The sequence below is a fragment of the Pelophylax lessonae genome (assembly GCF_965119305.1).
Source record: "Pelophylax lessonae genome assembly, chromosome: 5".
Classification (NCBI taxonomy): Eukaryota; Metazoa; Chordata; class Amphibia; order Anura; family Ranidae; genus Pelophylax; species Pelophylax lessonae.
The window spans coordinates 168,486,807-168,508,396 of record NC_138772.1 but is presented as its reverse complement, the minus strand read 5'-3'; the positions used below and the strand labels follow the sequence as shown (position 1 = coordinate 168,508,396).

Genomic DNA, 21,590 nt, shown 5'->3' with positions numbered 1-21,590 from the left:
GCTATGATAACTCATCTAGGAGGATTTCCTCTCTTAATGCTGAATTGAAGGGAAAAACAGAAAAAAATCCTCCCCTTGGAGTGGGGTTGCCCCCCACACTGCAAGGGTTAATTGCATATTTATGTCCAGGGTACCAGAAAAATAATATTCCCCCGATTCCCGCTAGGCTGGGACCTGTGCCCACATCCTCTTCTACATTCCAGTGGTCGCCTGCACTCAGACATTATCAAGTACATTGCAGGGCCTTTTACCCTGTAGTGCACAAGTTTGAGGGTAGGGGAGAAGAACGGCGGCTGCACGTGGGGAGAGCCTGCTTGCATTAGGTAGGTAAAAGGGCTTCTTCTGGTACCCTGGACATAAACAAGAATTCAATCATTTAAAGTAGAAGTTTACCCTAAAACTAAAATCTGTAATCGCTACACATACCTTTTCTGAAGCCGATCCGGTCTGGTCTCCAGTGGCGGAACCAGCCTGCAGGACACAGCCAACAACGGCTGTGAAATGCCTGGGAAGGGCCATCACCCATAGAGTTACCATGGGGCTTTCGTTGTCGGCTGCCTCTTCTGCATCCGCTGCTGAGAGCTCAGCATGGTATCAGACTGGAGTGGTGCGGCTTCAGAAAAGGTATGTATGACAATTTCCTCTTTACAGGGCTAGATAGGTTAGGCTTAGATTGTGGACGCAAGTAGATTTACAGATTTTAGTTAAAGGGTGAAATTCTACTTTAACCTTTGTGGTGCATTGGCAGCTCTACTGCAAGGGAGGACTTTTGTTTTCCACAAGGAAAGACTTTAAACATTCCCGACTGGAAACGCAAACAGCCTTTTCTGTACTTGTCACACATACTTAAAATGTTTAGCCATTTTTTTTTTTTGTTTTTTTAGTAATAATACCACTGTCTATTGTTTGTGGTGTGTGCTATTAGGGAAGTTTTCCTTCTCTTAAAACCCAAGTTCACCTTTTCCAGAAAACAGAGTATGCAGTCAAGGGGCCCCATTAGGTAATGAATGACTTTGCAGCTTTGTATTAATGTGCATTCATTTTATTGTCATAGCTGTAGACCAATTTGACCCTCCCCTGAAGCCTTAGGGCTCTTTCACATGTGCGATCCGATCAGATCCGCCTGTCAGTTTTTTAGGCGGATCTGATCGGATCCTCCATGCAGCTCTATGGGGCAGCGGATGTCAGCGGAGACACCTCCGCTGACACCCGCTGCCATCCGCATCCGATCCTGTGTGTGAAATCTGGACGGATGGAAACTCTATTTTTCCATCCGTTCAGTAATTGGAGCGGAGCGGATCTGATGAGAGCGGACAAGCGGTCCGCTCTCATCCGATCCCCCATAGAGGGCAGCGGGTGCTGAGACACCTCCCTCTCCGCACTGCAAGCGGAGACGGAGCTGTCACCCGCCGGCTCAGCGGGGATCGCGGATCGATCCCCGCTGAGCAACACGGATCCGCCTACGGAGGCGGACCGTGTGAAAGAGCCCTTACTGAAGACTCCCAGTTAGCAATCCCCATGCCCTACCTTTTTGCTAGAATGTGAAAACTAATGTTGGAAGTGAGCATTCAACAATTTTCATGTCTTAGCAACAAAACAGGATATGGCCTACAGGTACAACAATAACAATTAACATTTTCCAAAGCTGTGCACAGTTTATTACCTACAGGGGCCCTTGACTACTCAGGTTATTTTCCAAAAAAAATAGGGCCTTTAGTGCCCTGGAGAACCAACAGGAAGTGGGAGGAGACCTCTGCAAAATTTGTGTAATTCCTTTCACATTGTTGTCACTGGAACAGGTATCCCCACTGGAAGGTTTTACCCTTGCCTCTTGTTCTGGTGTCAAATACTTTGTGTATGCCATTCCTTTGTGTCTCAGTAACAAATGGTACCCAGCTCAAATACAGATGGTAAAATTACCTAGCTGGGACATAGAAAACAATAACAAGTTTACAAAGGATTTTCTCCTTATCTACTCTATCCCAACAAGGCAACTAAAAAAAATAAAATAAATGGTTACAGCAAATGGTTAACGTGGCTGTCAACACAAGCTCCAAAAAGGTACACAATGGGAACCCCTAAGAAGAGATAAAATACTTACTTTTGCAGCAGCCCACATGCATTGCAACACCAACCCTTTGCTCCCAGTCCATCCACTGCAGACATTTAAAGCTGTTGTAAACGATTACATAGACCCACTGAAGTGACAAGTTTTAGACAATACAAAGATGAACAAACTCCTCCTACATAGGTTGTGCCTGTTTACCTGCAGCCCTCGCTTATCTACAGCCTTTTAAAACACACAGAGCAAAGGCTTTTTCTCAGCTCGAGTAAGCAGTGGGCAGGGATCAGACAAAACACATTGCACGTCATAGAACAGGGAGCCCAGAGTAATCTGAAACTTAAGTGGAGAGAATTAACTCATCCCCGCTACAAAATTTTACAGGGAAACATGCACAGCTAAAGATGTCCATCACTTGCTTTATGCTGGGGGGGTGTTAGGGCCATCTCCTGCTATGGTCTAGTGATGGTGATTTCAGAAGTTTACAGCCACTTTAATCTTTACAGGTCCATTGAATTCCTGCTCTCCCTGCCCCACACTATGGCTCTGTTAGCATGTACTTTATGTACTGAAGTATGAACCAGTAAAAGGAACCAAAATAATATGTGGCTGGGGAGCAAGTGTTACACACCAGGAAGTTTTGCAGCACCTAGGAAGAGACAAAGCAGTGGGGTTTCAATGCACAGGCCGCAGGAAAAGTATATTGTCGCTTTGGACTGTGAGCCAACAGTACCGCCAAAGTTTTCGGCAGGCCTTTTCTCAGATAGGAGAGCAAGAGGTTACATGTAATTAACACAATACATTTACCTCCTTTACAAAAATAATTCCTGCTGTTCTCCTTTAAAAGGGTAGATAAGAACCTGGCCTACCAACTTGGAGCAATGCAGTAAAGACTAAGATGTTGCGTCGGAAAGTTTAAAAAAAAAAAAATTCCTCTCATTAAAAAGGAAAACATAATTGTGGCGTGCATTATTTTGTAATTGAATGTCATTAAAAAAGACCTTTCTTTGGATATTTAAAACATCATAATCCAGTTTCAAGTTAAAAACAATTAAAATAGAATGTTTTGCTCAAAAAAAGAAATACTCCATTATCATTCCAAGAAAGAAAAAAATAAAATATTCATTTGTCAACACACACCATATATTAACTGGTACACACATTATGCAATGTAAGGAGATTTACAATTTTCCTACCCATACCAGTCTGCAGCCAGCTAGGATTGGTTGTTCCCAGAAATGTAATTTCCTGCTCACATTTTCCAAGTTTGTTTTTTCCCCATTACAACAATGGGACTGGCCATATGGTTTTAGTAAGTACACCCTCACTGGTAGGACTATAGAAATAATTGGAACTGATTACAATGCATTTGTCAGTATCTACAGGGAAGGATCTGGTAAGAGCCTGCAATGAATGTTGAAAAAAAGTCTTGCAATGTTGCATCAAATATGTCCATAAGCATTGTTCTGTAACCTAGTGGAAGCCATTGCTCCTGCCTGCCATTAGTTTACAGGTGAGAAATTCAGGGGAGATGTGTTGACACCCAAACACAGAACCCATTTGCCAAGTGTAGAAAAAAAGAGTAGGAGTGATTGTGACAGGAACACTCACTTACTGTAAACAAAATACCATGACGGTTCACACCATTCTGTCCAAAGACAATGGTTGACTTCAATTTAATAAAAGCATCACAAACCATTTACTGATGATGTACAGAAGAGGCCATTACATAGCTGGGGAAGTGCAGAAAGGTATACTTAAAATGGGGAAAAAAAAGGTTCACATAGAGGCCTATATAGCTGAACGTTAGGTAGACCTAAAAGAAGTAATGCAGCTATGTAATAATTAATACACCATACAATGTATTGTGTAAAGTGATACTAAACCCACAACAGTAATATGCAGTATATGTATGTATATGCAGTAAAGCATGCTTGTTCTAATCACTGTGGAACCTAAGGGGTTAATCCTCTGCATTGTGTAAAAAGGCTGTTTGATCCTTCCAGAGTCCCCAGACCATCTCCAGATAGTATAAAGGCTAGGGGACAAGCTGCACATGCTCAGTTTGGTATGTATTGTTATAGAGTTTTTATTTTTTCGTGGGAGAGTGCATGTGACCAGCACAGGGCCAATCAGCACTGTCCAGACAAAGGGTCAGGGGTCCAGCATCCTCATAGAACAATCATTGGAAAATGAAAATTCCTCCTACAAGCTTTAACCCGACACTGATCAAAGTCACAAGACTGCTCTAACTGCTGATGAGAAAAAGGTATTTAGCAGTTTATATTTACTAAAAAAACTATTGCATTTCCATGTACTGTGTATGACCAAATACAGTAAATATAGGGTCCTGGGTTTAGTAGCACTTGAAATTCAAGCAGTGTACATACATGAATTTGACCTGGTATCAGCCTATTGCAGTCCCTGTATATCAGAGGTGGACTGGGAGTGGAAGAAGTATAAGCCAACCAGGTAATGTACTGACAAGAAGCATGCTTATAGGAGGAGAAAGCAAAGTAACAGGGAGATCGGCTTCTCTTTTCACTGCTGAGTAACAGGCTGGGACAGGTCCAGAGTGACCTGGGTTTCATGATTCTGGCCAAGAACATCTAGAATCAGAGAAAAAAGTACCAAGGGGGGCAACTTCCTGTACTGAAGCTAAATATTGGCATAAATGCTCCTTTTTTCCCTCTTATTTTTTTAATGGAATTCTGTTTATATGAAAAACTATTACAATACAAGCATCAAGTAAAAAATTGAAATTGTGTAAAATGCCTACCTACTGCAGGAGCATCATATTCATCCCCAAGAAGTATCTCTGGAGCAGAGTAGGCTAATGATCCGCAGCTTGTGGTTAGCTTTTTTCCCGGCTGAAACTTGTTGCTAAAGCCAAAATCGGTCAGTTTCACAAGGCCCTGCTTCTCAAAGAACACAACATTCTCTGGCTTGAGGTCCCTGTGCACCACGTGTAACTTATGGCAGTATGATATCGCATGCACAATCTGAGCAAAGTATTTCTTAGCCAGATCCTCACTGAGGCCTTCCTCGTGCTTCATTATGTAATCATACATATCGCCTCCATCGCCAAGTTCTAGAATGAGATACAATTTGGTTTGCGTGTCAATCACTTCATACAGACGAACTATGTTGGGGTGTTGCACCAGTTTCATGCATCGGACTTCTTGAAAGAGATGCCCAGTAGCTAAGGAGTCTAATTTGGTCTTGTCGATGACTTTCACGGCTACCTTTTCACCTGTAAAGACATGACGAGCAAGTTTGACAACTGCAAAATGTCCTCGTCCCAAGGTCTTATCAAGATCATAAAGTCCAGCAATCTTCCCATCATATCCTCTTTTGAAACCAGCCATGCTGTTAAAGGCAGCTAGGTCCTCAGGTTGTAACCGTTAGATGACTTTCATAAAAGAATATCTGATGCCAACAAGGAATGCATTTTTATTGCCGCTAGGCACATCTGAAAGAGAGAGAGAAAAAAAGAAAAGAAGTTACAGCAAAATCAACACTAAATGCATGTTAAATCAGTAAAATTAGCAAGCTGTGAAAACCAGTACTGCATTGGAAGACCCATTTACAAGCTGGTATTTTTACACCCATTTATAATACTTGCAACAACTATGTAAAATTACAACTCTCACTTTTTGGACCTTAGGGAGCACAAAGCATTTCATATCCCGTTTTTAGTGTTTTTACACACCTCCCAACTTTAGGAGAAAAACAAAAAAAAACCTTTACAACACAAAATAGAGGCGAAAGACACACCCCTGCTATGCTGCGAACCAGGAAAAACAAAAGCCCAATTGAAATTTCGCCAGAAATTACAAAAAAATATTTACTAGTAAGCCAAACATTCAAATGGACAAGTCAAGCCATGCACAGGTTTCTCTTCAGCCTGGAGTGCTAAACCAGAGAAACCAATTGATTGCCTCATTTTTGCTAAACAGCATGGATGGAGGAATCTCCTTTCCCGCTACTGTATTAAAGCAGCCGCGGCTGCCCGAATACTAAATCCCTAAGCATCTGATTGGATGCAGTCACTGTTATACCAAATCATTTTCCATTCAGCTCAGTTGTGTATTGCTAGCGTTTCTATTTTTTGCTATCCATGGAGTAGTGTGAAAATTCCACAAGGTCAGCAGGCTGCCCGGTCCAACATGCCATCCCTGCTTTGTCAGCATTACATCAGTGCAATCTGCAACGCTGCTTCTTAACCACTTGGCCTCTGGAAGATTTACCCCCCCCCCCCCTTATGACCAGTCAATTTTTTTGCGATACGGCACTGCATTACTTTTTACAGACAACTGCGCGGTCATCCAACGTTGTAAAAAAATAAAATGTAAGTAATTTTTTTCCCACAAATAAAGCTATTTTGGTGGTATTTGATCACCACTGCGTTTTTTATTTTATTTCTGCTATAAAACAAACCAAAAAAAAAAAGTTAGAATAAATTTAGGGAAATATGTATTCTGTTACATATTTTTGGTAAAAAAAAAAAAAAAAAGACCAAAAAGCGTATATTATTTGGTTTACAGGAACGTTCTACCGTCTACAAAACTATGGAATATTTATGGAATATTTAATTTTTCGTTATACTAGTAATGGCGGCGATCAGCGATTTATACCTGGACTGCAAAATTGCAGCAGAAATTGGACACTAACACTTTTGGGGAACCAGTGACACTAATGCAGTGATCAGTGTTAAAAATGGGACACTGGCTGGGAAGGGGAGTATTTTTGTGTACTGTATGTGCTGCTTTTACTATGGGAAGAGATGGATTTAACTTCCTGCTTTGCAGGGACATAACATTCCACTTCTTCTCCTCCCCCCCCCCCCCCGTCAGAAAGGAGAGATGCCTTGTTTACATAGGCAGATCTCCATTCTGTGATTACACACACGATCGGCGGGTGCCAGTGGACATCCAGTGCCCGACACCCACAGATTGCTTCTGCTGCGATTACTTATAGTAGAAACGGGCCGCCAGCGGCGCACGCATGCCCCTCAGGTGGAAGTGCAGAATATATATATATATATATATATATATATATATATATATATATATATATATATATATATATATATATATATATATATATATATATATATATATATATATATATATATATAGTGTGGGGGTGGAAGGTGCGCTAAACTCTTGTGGGGGTATTCCCTAAAGGGGTAAACCAAATTATGATGGAGTTATACAAGTGATAACGTATATTGAATAGTTAAATAGAACTGAACATAACGTGTCACGATAAAAAATCGTGATACACAAATAATGCAACAAAATGCAGATATAGAGACGAGTGCAAAGTGAAGTGAATAGAGTCCAATCCAAACAAAAGTCCTTGTGTGTAGTAAATAAAATGAACTTCTTAGGTGACGCATCCACAGCAATTAGCGTGCAAGTGTTCCCACCACCATATCCGGATTGGCTCCTTACCAAAAGCAAGATAGTATAAGGGTGTAAAGGTACCCAGATCCAGATAAAGGTAACCACGATGGATCCCAGTGATAACTACACTCAAAGAAAGGATATGCCTCTTACCAGAAAAACTCCTGTATTAGGGCCAATCACACACTCTCCCGGTACTCAGTTGGTATCCTTCCCTTGGTCCCTGGGTCTGGGTGTATCTCCTCTAGTGCAGGAGGTCTGTTGGATCTCTGCAGAGAGACCACTGCTTCCGCAAAGAGCAAGTGTCCTGCAGGCAGGAGATAGGCTTTTCTACTCAGGTTGTGGCTGCTTTCTGAAGAAAATTGGGATGAGGGTGCCTCTTTCTTACTGCTTATTCTATGTAATAGCCGCCTCCCTTCTTCTTATCTCAGATCAGCCCCAATGCCTGCAATTCAGACCTCAGATCAGCCCCAATGCATGCAATTCAATATACTATATTGCTTTTGGTAAGGAGCCAATCCGGATATGGTGGTGGGAACACTTGCATGCTAATTGCTGTGGATGCGTCACCTAAGAAGTTCATTTTATTTACTACACACAAGGACTTTTATTTGGATTGGACTCTATTCACTTCACTTTGCACTCGTCTCTATATCTGCATTTTGTTGCATTATTTGTTTATCACAATTTTTTATCGTGACACGTTATGTTCAGTTCTATTTTAATTTTCAATATACGTTATCACTTGTATAACTCCATCATAATTTGGTTTACCCCTTTAGGGAATACCCCCACAAGAGTTTAGCGCACCTTCCACCCCCACACTGTCATTACTTATTATTTTAGGTTGCAGCTTTACCACATTGTATCCAGCGCACTTTTCACATAACAATATATATATATTTATTATATATATATACACACACACATACACACACATATGTGTGTGTGTGAGATTCTGCACAGGAGAGCTTCCCTGTAGCAGTAAATATGCTAAGGGGCAGACAGCAAGTGGTTTTGCTGCCACCAAGCAATATCCCCCCCCCCCCATGCTAGGGTGTTTTTAAACACAGGACAATTGTTGGTATTGCTTTGGAACATTGTGACTGTGTATTAGACCCGGTTCACACTACTGCGTGTGCCGGGTTCGCATGTCATGTCGGAGCGCACTGCTCCGACATGACATGCGATCAGCTGTGCGGTGCGAGTTTAGCCATACAGTTTGTATGGCTAAATTCGCACCGCACCCGCAGCAAAGACGCACAGGAGGCATTTTTGCTGCCGCATCAGGATCGGATCGCACAGCGGTTCACACTTGTGTGATCCAATCCTCTGCGAACTGCACGATCGCACTGCGATATGCGATCAAACTGGGGGTGTCGTTAAGATTACATTGCCACCCCCAGCGGATCGCATATGGCAGTGTGAACTGCCGGGGGTGCGTGTGCGATGCGGGAACAGGCTGCGAATTCGCAGCCTTCCCGCATCGCAATAGTGTGAACCGAGCCTTACATTTATGAGAGAACTATATTTCTGCATGTGATAGGAAAAAAAAAACTGAAGCCAATAACTATAAAGAGACAATCTGGCTTTTTGCTTCTCTTACCTATAGGAACAGAGCTACTGGATAAATCCAGACGTTTTGACCATTGATGCGTAGAAGGCTTTGAGAATGTTTACTCTTTCATTAAAAATGAAATACAACTGGAGGAGGATGTTTCACATCATCTAACTAATGGTGGCAGCATATTCGGCAGTCAGAGCAACAGTTAAGGAAGCAGAATACCATAGTCCCCCATCCCTGGGGCTTAGTCACCACTGGGATCGCTGCAAACCTTGCGCCTTCACCTAATAACTATGGATATTTATTTAAATTACTCAATTATACCATGCAAATGCAACATTATTTTCTACTCATTTCACTTGGTAGGGAAATGTATTTAATTAACCTCTGAATATTCATGTGATAAAAATAATTCAACACTTAATATGCCGGGAAAAAAAAAAAAAAAAAAACCTCTATGATCATCAACAAAAGTAATTTCCCAAAACCCAGGTTGGAAAAAAAAAAAAAAAAACACACAGGAGAAGAAAATACAGTTTATACAAATAAGTTTTTTTTTTTTTATAAAGAGACCATCAAAAAAAAAAATGTACAAATCTGTACCAGCCATGAAGACAAAAGGAGAGCTTCTATTTCCATCAATGTCTCTCTGTTCTATAATAAGCAGGTTTGGGCATTCAAGAGGAGATGCCATTATGCACGAATATCCTGTGTTCTAGTAATAAAGTAATTATGGTTATAAATGCAAGTACTCATGGATCTCTGCCTAAAGTAATAACAAAAAAACACACACCACACGGTTTCAATATTTACGAGTACCTAAACCATTTTTAGATTGTAGCTCTAATTAGCAGGGCCCTCTAAGAGCCGGTTCACACTACTCCGACTTGGGACGCGACTTGTGTGCCCTCAAGTCGCCCTAAGTCTCTTGTCATTACAAATTCAATGTAAATGAATGAGAGCCGTCTTAATATGCACTAATGAAGTCGCTCCGACTTCAGAAAAGGTTCCTGTACTACTTCAAGGCGACCTCTATCCGACTTGTGCACATAGACTTCAATGGGAGTCGCCTCTAAGTCGGATCATTATCTATTTTCAAGCGACTGTGATCAGACTTTCCAGGAAGAAGAAAAAGATTAGCCAGGCATTCCCCACAGACAAAGTCGCCTATCATTTAAGTCTCTTGCAAGTCTCTTCAAAGTCGCGCTAAAAAGTCGCTCCTTCATGGGGCGACTTTCTGGTCGCGGCAGTGTGAACCGGCTTCAATTCCTCCTGTATTGAATTGTAACTATATTGTCTTCCCTCATATTGTAAAGTGATGCGCAAACTGTTGGTGCTATATAAATCCTGTATTTTAATAATAATTATTGCCACAGTGATGGTCTGCATGTGCTCATCTGACATAACTCAGGTTTGTCCTAAAAAATAGTGTTTCTTTTTGCTTTCCCAATTCCTCCTAAACTGTCCTAATCTTAAAAAAAGTCTTAGTTTTAGTAGGTCAGTCTATTTTAGGACCAATATATGTATTAAACACCCCACCCCTAAAAAAAAAAAAAAAAAAAAAAAAAAAAAGGTATAGGTGTAACATTCGCTAAGGTTTCTCTACAGTGCTGCTGTTTTTTTTTTTTTTTTTTTTTTATGCACAGGCAAAATGTCAATAAAGTTCCCCCATGGTGGTATACAGGCCTGACACTAATGAAGATACCCTATTGCTGGTGGTGTACTGACCTAGCACTAATTATTATCCTCCGTACTGGTTGTGCCCAGGCCTAATGCTAATAAAGAACTCTCCACGCTGATGCTAGCGGTGCACTGGGCCTGATGCGAATAAGGATCTTCCTTGCTGATGAATCACAGTTGCTCTATTCGGATTCACATTACTTTGTCACAAGAAAAGCAGGTTGAAAAAAGAAAAAAAAAAACACATTCTTCCATCCAGTTACCTTTTATTTAATATTTCAACAAACTGCTGCAGATTTCCATAAAATCTGATCACTGAAAATTTAACTAATGTAGGAATATTAATGAGAAAACCTAAAAACCCATATAGCAGTACAGACTTTCCATCTGAGTGATTCCATTATTGAGTGAACCTTTGGAACAACGTGGGTTAACTTTTACTAGCTGCAGAACCGGGAGAATGTTTGCAGACTGCTGACACATAACGGCAACTGACTTAAGGATTCATATCATCCTGTTTAACTGCTATTTTTACATTTGCTTCATTCTTCAAGAGTCACTCTATCTGTGCCAAGAGTGGGTGATCAAACATTCACAGGAAGTACTAATGTATATATTTAGTTGTTTCCATGTGCAATTTAAAAATTGTACAGTATACTTCAAAAGCTATTAAAAAAAAAAAAAAAAAACACAAAATCGAGACGTCAAACAGCTAAAGCATTACATTATGTCATTCTCAAACATGTCACACAAAGTATACTTTTAACCGCTTGCTGACTGCGCACAGTATATTTACTGCGGCAGTCAGCCCCGGCCAGGCAGAGTGACGTAGGTCTACGTCGCTCGCCTGTCACTCCTTCTAGAGCCTATAGCGGGCGGGCGCGCGCCCGCCGAGGCGCACGCCTGCCTCGGCTCGTTCACGGAGGAGTGCGGGAGTGTGACTGGCGGACCCGATGTCCGCCGGTCACACTACGATCGCCGGTACAGCGGGAGAAAGACAGAGCGGCTTATGTAAACAAGCCGCCTGTCAGTTCTCCCTGTGTAAAAATGAAGATCAGACGGTTCTACTATGTAGAACCGTTGATCTTTTTTTTACACCAATAGGAATGTCCCTGCACAGTTAGAAGCACGCCCCTAGGACACACTTAACCCCTCCCTGTCCAATAAAGTTAACCCCTTCCCTGCCAGTGTCATTTTTGCAGTAACAGTGCAAATATATAGCACTGATTACTGCAGTAATGTCACTGGTAACCCCAAAAGTGTCAAAAATGTCAGTCAAGGGTCCGATCGGTCCGCCGCAATACCGCAAAAAAAAAAAAAAAAAAAAAAAAAAAAAAAAAAAAAAAAAAAAATCGCAGATCGCCGCCATTACTCGTTAAAAAAAAAAAAAAAAAAAAAAACACCAAAAATGACAAAAATCTTTCCCTTTGTTAGTAAACGCGATAAATTTTGCGCAAACCAATCAAAATACGCTTTTTGCGTTTTTTTTACCAAACAGGTAGCGTAAAACAAATTGGCCGAAAATGTTAAAAAAATTTTGATTTTTACATTTTTTTGGGGGGGAATTTCATATAAAAAAAAGTGAAAAATATTGTTATTTTTGCAAAAATTACGCTCTTTTTTTTGTTTATAGAACGTGATCAAAAAATCGCACAGGTGATCAAATACCACCAAAAGAAAGCTCTGTTTGTGGGAAAAAAAGGACGTGAAATTCGTTTAGGTACAGCGTCGCACGACCGCGCAATTGTCCGTTAAAGTCACGCAGTAAAAAAAAAAAAATCGCGAAAAACCCCCTGGTCAGGAAGGGGGTAAAATCTTCCGGGGCTTAAGTGGTTAACATCCGTTCAGCCAATATTCCTATGAGAGCAAAATTATACACTTATTTAGCAGAAGATTAAAAGAAAAAAGTCTCAGATTATCGAACAATCTTGCGTACGATTTTTGTTGCATGCTAATCTCATATGGAAAGTGAAGAGGTTACTTTCATATGAAAATTCCCGTACGACAGAATTCAACTTCAGAAGTGATGTCATGTGTTGAATGGTTTTGTATGTGTCCTTTCGTTTCTGAGCATGCCTAGTCTTGCTCTTACAATTTTTTTTTGGACGAAAACTACTAATTAAAACAGAAATCAGACATTGTGTTGACGTACGATAAAAATTTTATAGCCTGCACATGCAGATTTTGTCGTCCGAAAATTCGTAATCGGCTTTTGAAAGCACCATACTAACAATCCGAAAATCGGCAGATCGTTTGTCGGATGAAATTTTACTTACGATTTTCGTATCGTGTGTACAGGCTTTAACACTTAATGAATATATAAAATACATTTTTTTTTTTTTTTTTTTTAGGTGAAAAAAAAAAAAAAAAAAAAAGTAAACCTTCACCATTTCCCTACCCCATTTGTCCATGTTAATAGTGCAAAACATGATGATGTGCAAAATGCAATAGTCAATAATATCAACCAATACCATCAGAGAGAAGTTGGAGCAGCTGTGCGTGGCAACCGATCAGCTAATATCCTTCATTTTCAAAGTTTTAAGTGGAACTAAAACCTTCTATCCTTTACAGCCAAGGAAGCTGCCATCTTAGGCCCCTTTCACACATGCTGTCCATTTTTCATCCATCAGTTGACGGATGAAAAATGGACATCAATGTATCTCTGTGTAAAAATGGATGACAACGGATTAACATCAGTTAACATCCGTTTTCATCCACTTCCGTCAATGTCCGTTTTTTTTGAACGGATGAATGCCCTATTTTTCATCCGTCAAAAAAAACGGATCGGATAAAAAAATGTATGACAACGGATGAAAAACAGATGACAGAGGATGAAAAACAGATGACAACTGGCGAAAAACGGACGACAACTGACGAAAAACGGATGGAAAACCGATACATTTTGAGTGACTGAACTGATGAACTGAATGGACCATATGTGTGAAAGGGGCCTTAGCCTTGGTTTGATCTGCAGTTGCCATAGTGCTACCAGTGATCGATTAGGACACCAGCCATCCGAGGTCTTCACAGTCTGCTTGAAAGCACAAGCAACTGTTGACAGTTATTAATGACATGCCTTGTATTTAACAGTATTGGGAAGCAGTTAAAATCAATGGGTTTAGTTATGCTTTACCTAAACTAGCTGAATTTAGAAACTGATTTGTTACTATGAACAGCTGGCTAGCGTATACCTGCTTCAGGCTCCATTCACACCAATGCGTTTTTTCAGGCTTTTTGCAGAAATGCAGGACATTTTTTTCAACATGGCTTCCTACGGAACATGTTTACATCAATGCATTTTTGTGCCTCTGTTTTTGGAAAGGGACTTTAAAAACGCAAAGTGGTGCTTTTTTGGTTCAATAGACTTCAATGGAGAAGCTGCAGAAAAGCATGTAGCGAGTTTTTACCCCAATTTTCTGTTCTGCCAAACAACAAATTTCCCCGCAAAAAAAAGCATTAAAAACGTGGAAAGCACAACAAAATACAGAAAAGCTTAACAGCAACATGCATAGGTGTGAAATCGAGCCTTAGTTGCAGTAAATCCCCCCCCCCCCCCCCCCAAAAGTGTGCAGAGGCATTTAGAAATACTGCAAGCAACTTTTTTGAACCATTTAACCCTTATACTGGCATCAATGCATGCCATAAGTGAGCCACCACCCTCACATACAAACGAACAAAAAACACACACATTGGGGGCGCCTACGCAATAAAACATCAATTGTGCTACACAATACATATCGCCGTGCATGCTGCAGTAAGAGCAATAATCCCAGGCCCATTGTTTACAGTTTAACAAGTAGGGGCTTTTAAAATAAATCACAAATGAAAAATTAAGGGTATTGTTGCCATTTCAAGTTTAAATAATTTTTTTGCTAGAAAATTACTTAGAACCTCCAAACTTTTTTTTTTTTTTTTTTTAGCAGAGAACCATGCTATAAAGAGCTGTGCAAACGGTTGGCAATATATAAATCCTGTATAATAATATTAAATAATAATATGGCGATCATTGCAATTTTTTATATCACACGGTATTTGCACAGCGGTTTTTCAGGCGCAAGTTTTTTTTTTGGGGGGGGGGGGGGGGATACCCTATTTTTTTTGCAAAATGTGAAAGATGTTACACAGAGAAAACGGAAACCTTACAGGTCACGCTTTAAAATTGTGCATGCAAGTGGAATGGCGACAAACTTTGGTGTTTAAAAATCTGCATAGGGGCACGTTTAAAATGCTTTTACAGGTTACCCGTTTAAAGCCACAGAGGGGGGTCTAGGGCAAGAATTATTGCTCTCGCTCCAACGTTTAAAGAGAAACCTCACATATGTGGTGCGAACACGATTTACATATGAGTGTACGACTTACATATGTGTTCGCTTCTGCGCGCGAGCAAGGAGGGATAGGGCGCTTTACATTTTTTATTTATCTTTTTATTTTTTACACTGTCCTCTTATTTTTATGGATCACTTTTATTCCTATTACAAGGAATGTAATAGAAGGATGACAGGTCCTCTTTATAGAGCACTCTTGGGTCAAAAAGACATTCACATGTATTGTGGTTGGAAAATGGTTAAGCTTAACATTCTGAGTATCTATTTACTTGGAGCAACCTCATCTTTCTATATTTCAAATAAAAAAGGAGGATATTACAGTGTTCTAAAAGTAACTATAGTGCATTTTTTCTGAAATTTTGTGCTAAACTGTTAAATATCTTGTGACATAAAAATTGGAACTACTAATTTTATTCTCCAGGGTGTCTGCTTTCATAAAATATAGGTTTTGGGGGAAGAATGAGAGTGAATGAATGGCTCAAAAAATAGGGTTACCTTCGTGTTGAAAAGAGAAGGGAAAAGGTAAAAACAAAAATAACGGCCCATGGGACTTTTAAGAGGCACATAACCAATAATAAAAATGTATAACATTTATTACATAGAGATATGTACATATAAAATCAAATCATATAAAATCAAATCAAATCATGAACAATAATTACAATATAATTTAAAATTGGTAGAACCAGTACAGAACATACAATACAAATTCATGAAAGGTGGGACTTCATTTATTCCAGACACTCTGTTCTGTATCGATCTCAACGCGTTTCACAAAATCTAAAATTCGCTTCATCAGGAGAAGCACAGATATAAATCTAAAAAGGAAACAGCAGAATAAGACAAACACCCCATATATAAAAGGGAAGGGTTAAAACCTTGTCAGATATTTTTTTCTGCTTGTGTGCCTTCAATTCCTATCCCAAGGACACAACAAAGTAAGACGAAGTCTCCCCAAAGTGAGGGGGATTTTCCTTTTATACAGTGGTCTTCGGAAAAGGACTTTCCCCCATCTCTTGTTCAGGTGACAACTCCAACATTTTGGATTATCCCTTACTTTCTAGATCGGTGAAAAGGGTCACTGGGATGAATCCAGTGGGGATACAGACCGCAATAAAAAACGTAAAAGAAGGTTTTTCATTTACATACACTTTAAAGCAAGCCTCCAGTTTGGGAATGTTATACATAGATGATAACAGGAAATGACGAACGTCGGAGCGTGCTGAAGATTAATGAAGAATTTAGCTGCTGGTTTAAAGTGTCAGTCCGCAATGGAGCTGGAACAGATGAAGGATGCTTAATAGGATTCAACTAAGCTGCTAAATGCTTGCTGTAGATATGTCCATAAGTACAATACGAACTGCATTCTCAATAACATAACACCCCCTTATTGGCCATGCCAGGTGTGTAGGTCCAGCAATCCATAAGCAGGAACTTAATCATTAGAGACCATTGGCAGAGAAATAAAAAAATAAAAAAGTAGCAGCAATTGTATAGGTTTGTATTTTTCCTTCCACCCTTATAAAATGCTAACACCATAGTTAGCAATAAAAATGTAAAATGTAAAAGGTACATAAAATTGGAATGATTTGAAAATCTCATAAAACCACATTTTATCCACAATAGAAAACATATCAAATGTTAAAAAATAAAAAAAAATAAGAGGAGTTTGAGAACGACAGCAGCAAAACATCTCAAAAAAGTTGGGACAGGGCAACAAATAGCTGGCAAGGTAAAATGGTACTAACAAGGAAGAGCTGGAAGATTTTCCAACTATTTAAGTTAGTTACAAAAAGGGGGAGGCTGCCCTGGGACTTTGATTGCAGTGGACACACAGGGGCCAAAACAGGTTTATAACGTAAGTCAATTTATTAAAAGTAGAACAAATCGTCTAGTGTGGCCACATGTACATAAAGTAACACATAAATACATATGCATATACATGCTTGCAAGTGCAGTCGAAGGCAGTGCATGAGAAAACTGAGGCATCTTAAGCTCAACGCGTTTCGTGAGAGTATCTCACTTCTTCAGGAGTGGATGCTATGGCGGGTAAGTATAGTGAGCCGTGATGAACAAAAAGGCACTGTAATCCTGAGGCATCTTTGCAGTACGTCTATCCTCAGTGGCTGGTGGGTGTCGGAGGCATCAGGCGCCGATCTGGTGTTTGTCTGCCCTTTTAGCCACCGGACATGGCGTGCAGAGGTTGGTCTGACTGTGCCCCACATGGACTTAATTTGGGCAGACATTCCTCTGGATTTCTTCACTCTAGAGCACTCCATTCACGTGAAGGACAACACATATACATCTCCGTCTACACAACACTATGTGCAGCATACATGGACATTCTAGGATCTCTTTTCACTTTGTTTGGCTCTATTTTTCTCCATCGGTTTCCCATTGGGATGCCTTTTCACCCCACACCTCCAGCTCCCGGACTATGCCCTTTGTCACTGCATCACTACATGTGGTCACTGTATCACTACATGTGGCCACACTTGACAATTTGTTCTACTTTTAATAAACTGACTTACATTATAAACCTGTTTTGGCCCCTGTGTGTCCACTTCAATCAAAGTCCCAGGGCAGCCTTCCCTGACACTTTTTGGGGACCAGTGACAATACAGTGATCAGTGCTAAAAAAAAAAAAATGCACTGTTACTGTATAAATTACACTGGCAGGGAAGGAACACTAGGGGTGACCAAGGGGGTTAAGTGTGGTCCTAGGGAGTGCTTTCTAACTGTATGGGGGACAAATGTGCTAGAGGAAAAGAGATATGCATTTCAGCTTAGCTGAAACACAAGATCTCAGTCTTCCTCTGTGACAGAACAGCCATCTGCCTTGTTTACATAGGCAGACAGCCGTTCTTTCATTCTCCTGCATGATCGCCGGGTGGACGGCGGACATTGTGGCCTCTGGACCCGCCTCGATTGGCTCCTGCTGTGTCTAATCACAGTGGGAGCGGAGCGTGCGCATCCCCGAGAACCCCTTCACAAATCAAGTACCTATACGTGATTTCGGGCAGCCGGGCCGCCCTGCCGCAGTATATATGTGATGGGCAGTCCGGAAGTGGTTAAAGTTTTAGAGCAGCATATGCTCCCATCCAGATGTCTTTTTCAGGGAAGGCCTTGCATATTTCAGCAGGACAATGCTAAACTGCATGCTGCATCTATGACAACAGCATGGCTTTGCAGTAGGAGTCCGAGTGCTTAACTGGCCTTCATGCAGTCCAGACTTTTCACCAATGAAAATATTTGGTGCATCTTGAAGCAAAAAAATATGACAAAAGACAACCCAGGAATATTGAGCAGTTGAAATCCTAAAATGAGGCAAGAATGGAACAACATTTCTCTCTCAAAACTCCAGCCACTGGTCTGCTCAGTTCCCAGACATTTACAGAGTGTTCTTAATAAAGGGGACCGAACCCCGTCCGTGGTAAACATGGCCCTTTCCCAACTTTGAGACCTGTTGCCGCCATCAATTTTACAATGACCTTAATTTGTTCTTAAAATGGTACATTTTCTCAATTTAAACATTTGATCTGTTTTCTATTCTCAATAAATGATGAGTTTGAGATTTGCGAATCATTGCATTTTGTTTCTGTTTAAATTTTAAATGGCTTCCTAACTTTTTTGGAACGGAGGTTGTGCATGGGTAAATAAAGGCCTATGCCGTGGATAAAGAAAAGGCGCAATTCTCAATCTCATAAAGGCCATGTGTACAATTTAAAAAAAGAAAAAAAAAACTACAAACAGAACAATTGTTACAGCAAGCAAAGGAAATAATTGCTATATTATCGCATGTAGCATGTCAAGCTAAAAAGAAAACAGTCTACAGGAAGGATGTATTTTATCTATAATACTTCAAGCTTTACATTTGGCCATGTTTAAATCCATCATCAGCTATTAACCCTAAATGTCACCAGGGCTCTATGTAGATTTATGGGCTCTAGAGAATTCTTCGGATTTGGAACCAAAAGTACATAGTACATGAAAACGGAGGTTTTGCAACATACATTCAGTTCTTTTGGTCTAGAAACAACCACAAAAACATTCCTTCAAACACTCGTGTTTTTTCAGATGGGGTGGGGACAGCAGATGTCATTGTTGCAGTAAATAAAATGAAAAACTGGCCAAGATAAACCAAACACGAGAACAGATAGTAGCATTAAAAAAAAGTACTTATTACGCATATTGGGGGGGGGGGGGTGTACTTTTGTATATATACAATTGCACATATATTTTTGGTTTGTTTTGGAAAAACACCATACCACACAAGATCTTGATGATATTAATCCAATGAATTAAAAACTGGTAAAAGTCTGGTACAAAGGTTAGCATACAAGCTAGCAGATGTTCTTTACTAGATTCACTTGTAACCCATACACATACACACATCATGTATATGGCTACCTCGATTTTGACAGTATACAGTGCATCCAGAAAGTATTCACAGTGCTTCACTTTTTTTCCACATTTTGTTATGTTACAGCCTTATTCCAAAATGGATTAAATTCATCATTATGTCCTGAAAATTCTAAAAACAACAATACCCCATAATGACAACATGAAAGAAGTTTTTTTGAAATCTTACAAATTTATAAAAAATAAAGAAAATCCCATGTACATCACAGCCTTTGCCATGACACTCAAAATTGAGCTCAGGTGAATCCTATTTCCACTAATCAAGTTGCAGAAACATCTCAAGGATCATCTCTGTGGTACAATCAGTTGATCGGACATGATTTGGAAGGGCACAAACCTGTCTATAGAAGGCCCCACAGTTAATGCATATCAGTGCACAAACCAAGCCATGAATTCCAAGGAATTGTCTGTAGATCTCCGGGACAGGATTGTATTGAGGCTCAGAAAAAATTCTGCAGCATTGAAGGTCCCAATGAGCACAGTGGCCTTCATTATCCATAAATGGAAGATGGAACCACCAGGCCAAACTGAGCGATTGGGGGAGAAGGACCAAGAACCCGATGGTCACTTCGACAGAGCTCCAGAATTTTTCCATGGAGAGAGAACCACCATTTCTGCAGCACTCAACCAATCAGGCCTGTATGGTAGAGTGGCCAGACAGGAGACACTACTCAGTAAAAAAAAGACACATGACAGCCTGCCTGGAGTTTGCCAAAAGGCACCTGAAAGAATCTCAGACCATGAGAAACCAAATTCTCTGGTCTGATAAAGCAAAGATTATACTCTTTGGCCTGACTGGCAAGCATCATGTCTGGAGGAAACCAGGCACCACTTTTCACCTGGATAAAACCATCCCTACAGTGAAGCATGGTGGTGGCAGCATCATGCTGTGGGGATGTTTTTCAGCGGCAGGAACTGGTAGACTAATCAGGATCAAGGGAAAGATTAATGTGGCAATGTACAGAGACCTCTTTTGATGAAAAGCTGCTACAGAGCGCTCTGAACCTCAGACTGAGGCGAAGATTCATCTTCTAACAGGACAACGACCCTAAGCACACTGCCAAGACAACAAAGGAGTTTCTACAGGACAACTCTGTGAATGTCCTTGAGTGGTCCAGCCAGAGCCCAGACTTGAACATTTCTGGAGAGTGCAAATGGCTGTGCACCGATGCTCCCCATCCAACCTGATGGAGCTTGAGAGGTCCTGCAAAGAAGAATGGGAGAAACTGCTCAAAGATAGGTGTGCTAAGCTTGTAGCATCATACTCAAAAAGACTTGAGGCTGTAATTGGTGTCAAAAGTGCTTTAACAAAGTATTAATCAAAGGCTGTGAATACTTGGCAAAGATTTCAAATAGAATTTTTTTCACGTTGCCGCCATTATGGGGAATTTTGGGAAAAATATATATATATATATTAGTATGTATGTATATATACACACACACATACGTGTGTGTGTGTGTGTGTGTGTGTGTGTGTGTGTGTGTGTGTGTGTGTGTGTGTGTGTGTGTGTGTGTGTGTGTGTGTGTATATATATATATATATATATATATATATATATATATATATATATATATATATATATATATATATATATATATATATATATATATATATATATATATATATATATTCGTGTGTGTGTATATATATATGTAATATTATATATATATATATATATATATATATATACACACACACACACACACACACACACACACACACATACATACATACATATATATATATATATATATATATATATATATATACATACATACATACATATACATATACATACACACTTATTTGCTACTTGCCCTCCGCCTATAAGGTCATGTTATGAAGGTATAAACTTTAATTAAAATATAATGTATTGTTCCTTTGCTGCCAGGTGTAACCTGCTTTTACTTGTTTATTTGATTCAGTGGGTTTTCTACTTTGTTCTCTTTATTTATTGGGTTAATACTGCCCATCACGGCATGCCTTTGAATGCAACTGTTTTGGGAAGCAGTTCTAATCGATGGGCTTAATTCCGCTTTAATACACAAACTGTACACACAGTACAGACAGAACATCACAGTTTACTCTGTTCACTGTCAATTGATTACATTTTGATGATATCATG

The 21,590-nt window shown here is 40.0% G+C and overlaps 1 protein-coding gene across 1 annotated transcript in view; it reads right to left on the bottom strand.

The window, feature by feature from the left end:
* Positions 1-21,590, bottom strand: part of SNRK (SNF related kinase) — a 122,720-nt gene that overhangs the window by 48,114 nt on the left and 53,016 nt on the right. The window contains exon 2 of the mRNA XM_082259709.1: positions 4,842-5,534. Coding sequence (XP_082115835.1) covers positions 4,842-5,430 — 589 coding nt within the window. The 5' untranslated portion in view covers positions 5,431-5,534. The remainder of the gene's footprint in view (positions 1-4,841; positions 5,535-21,590) is intronic.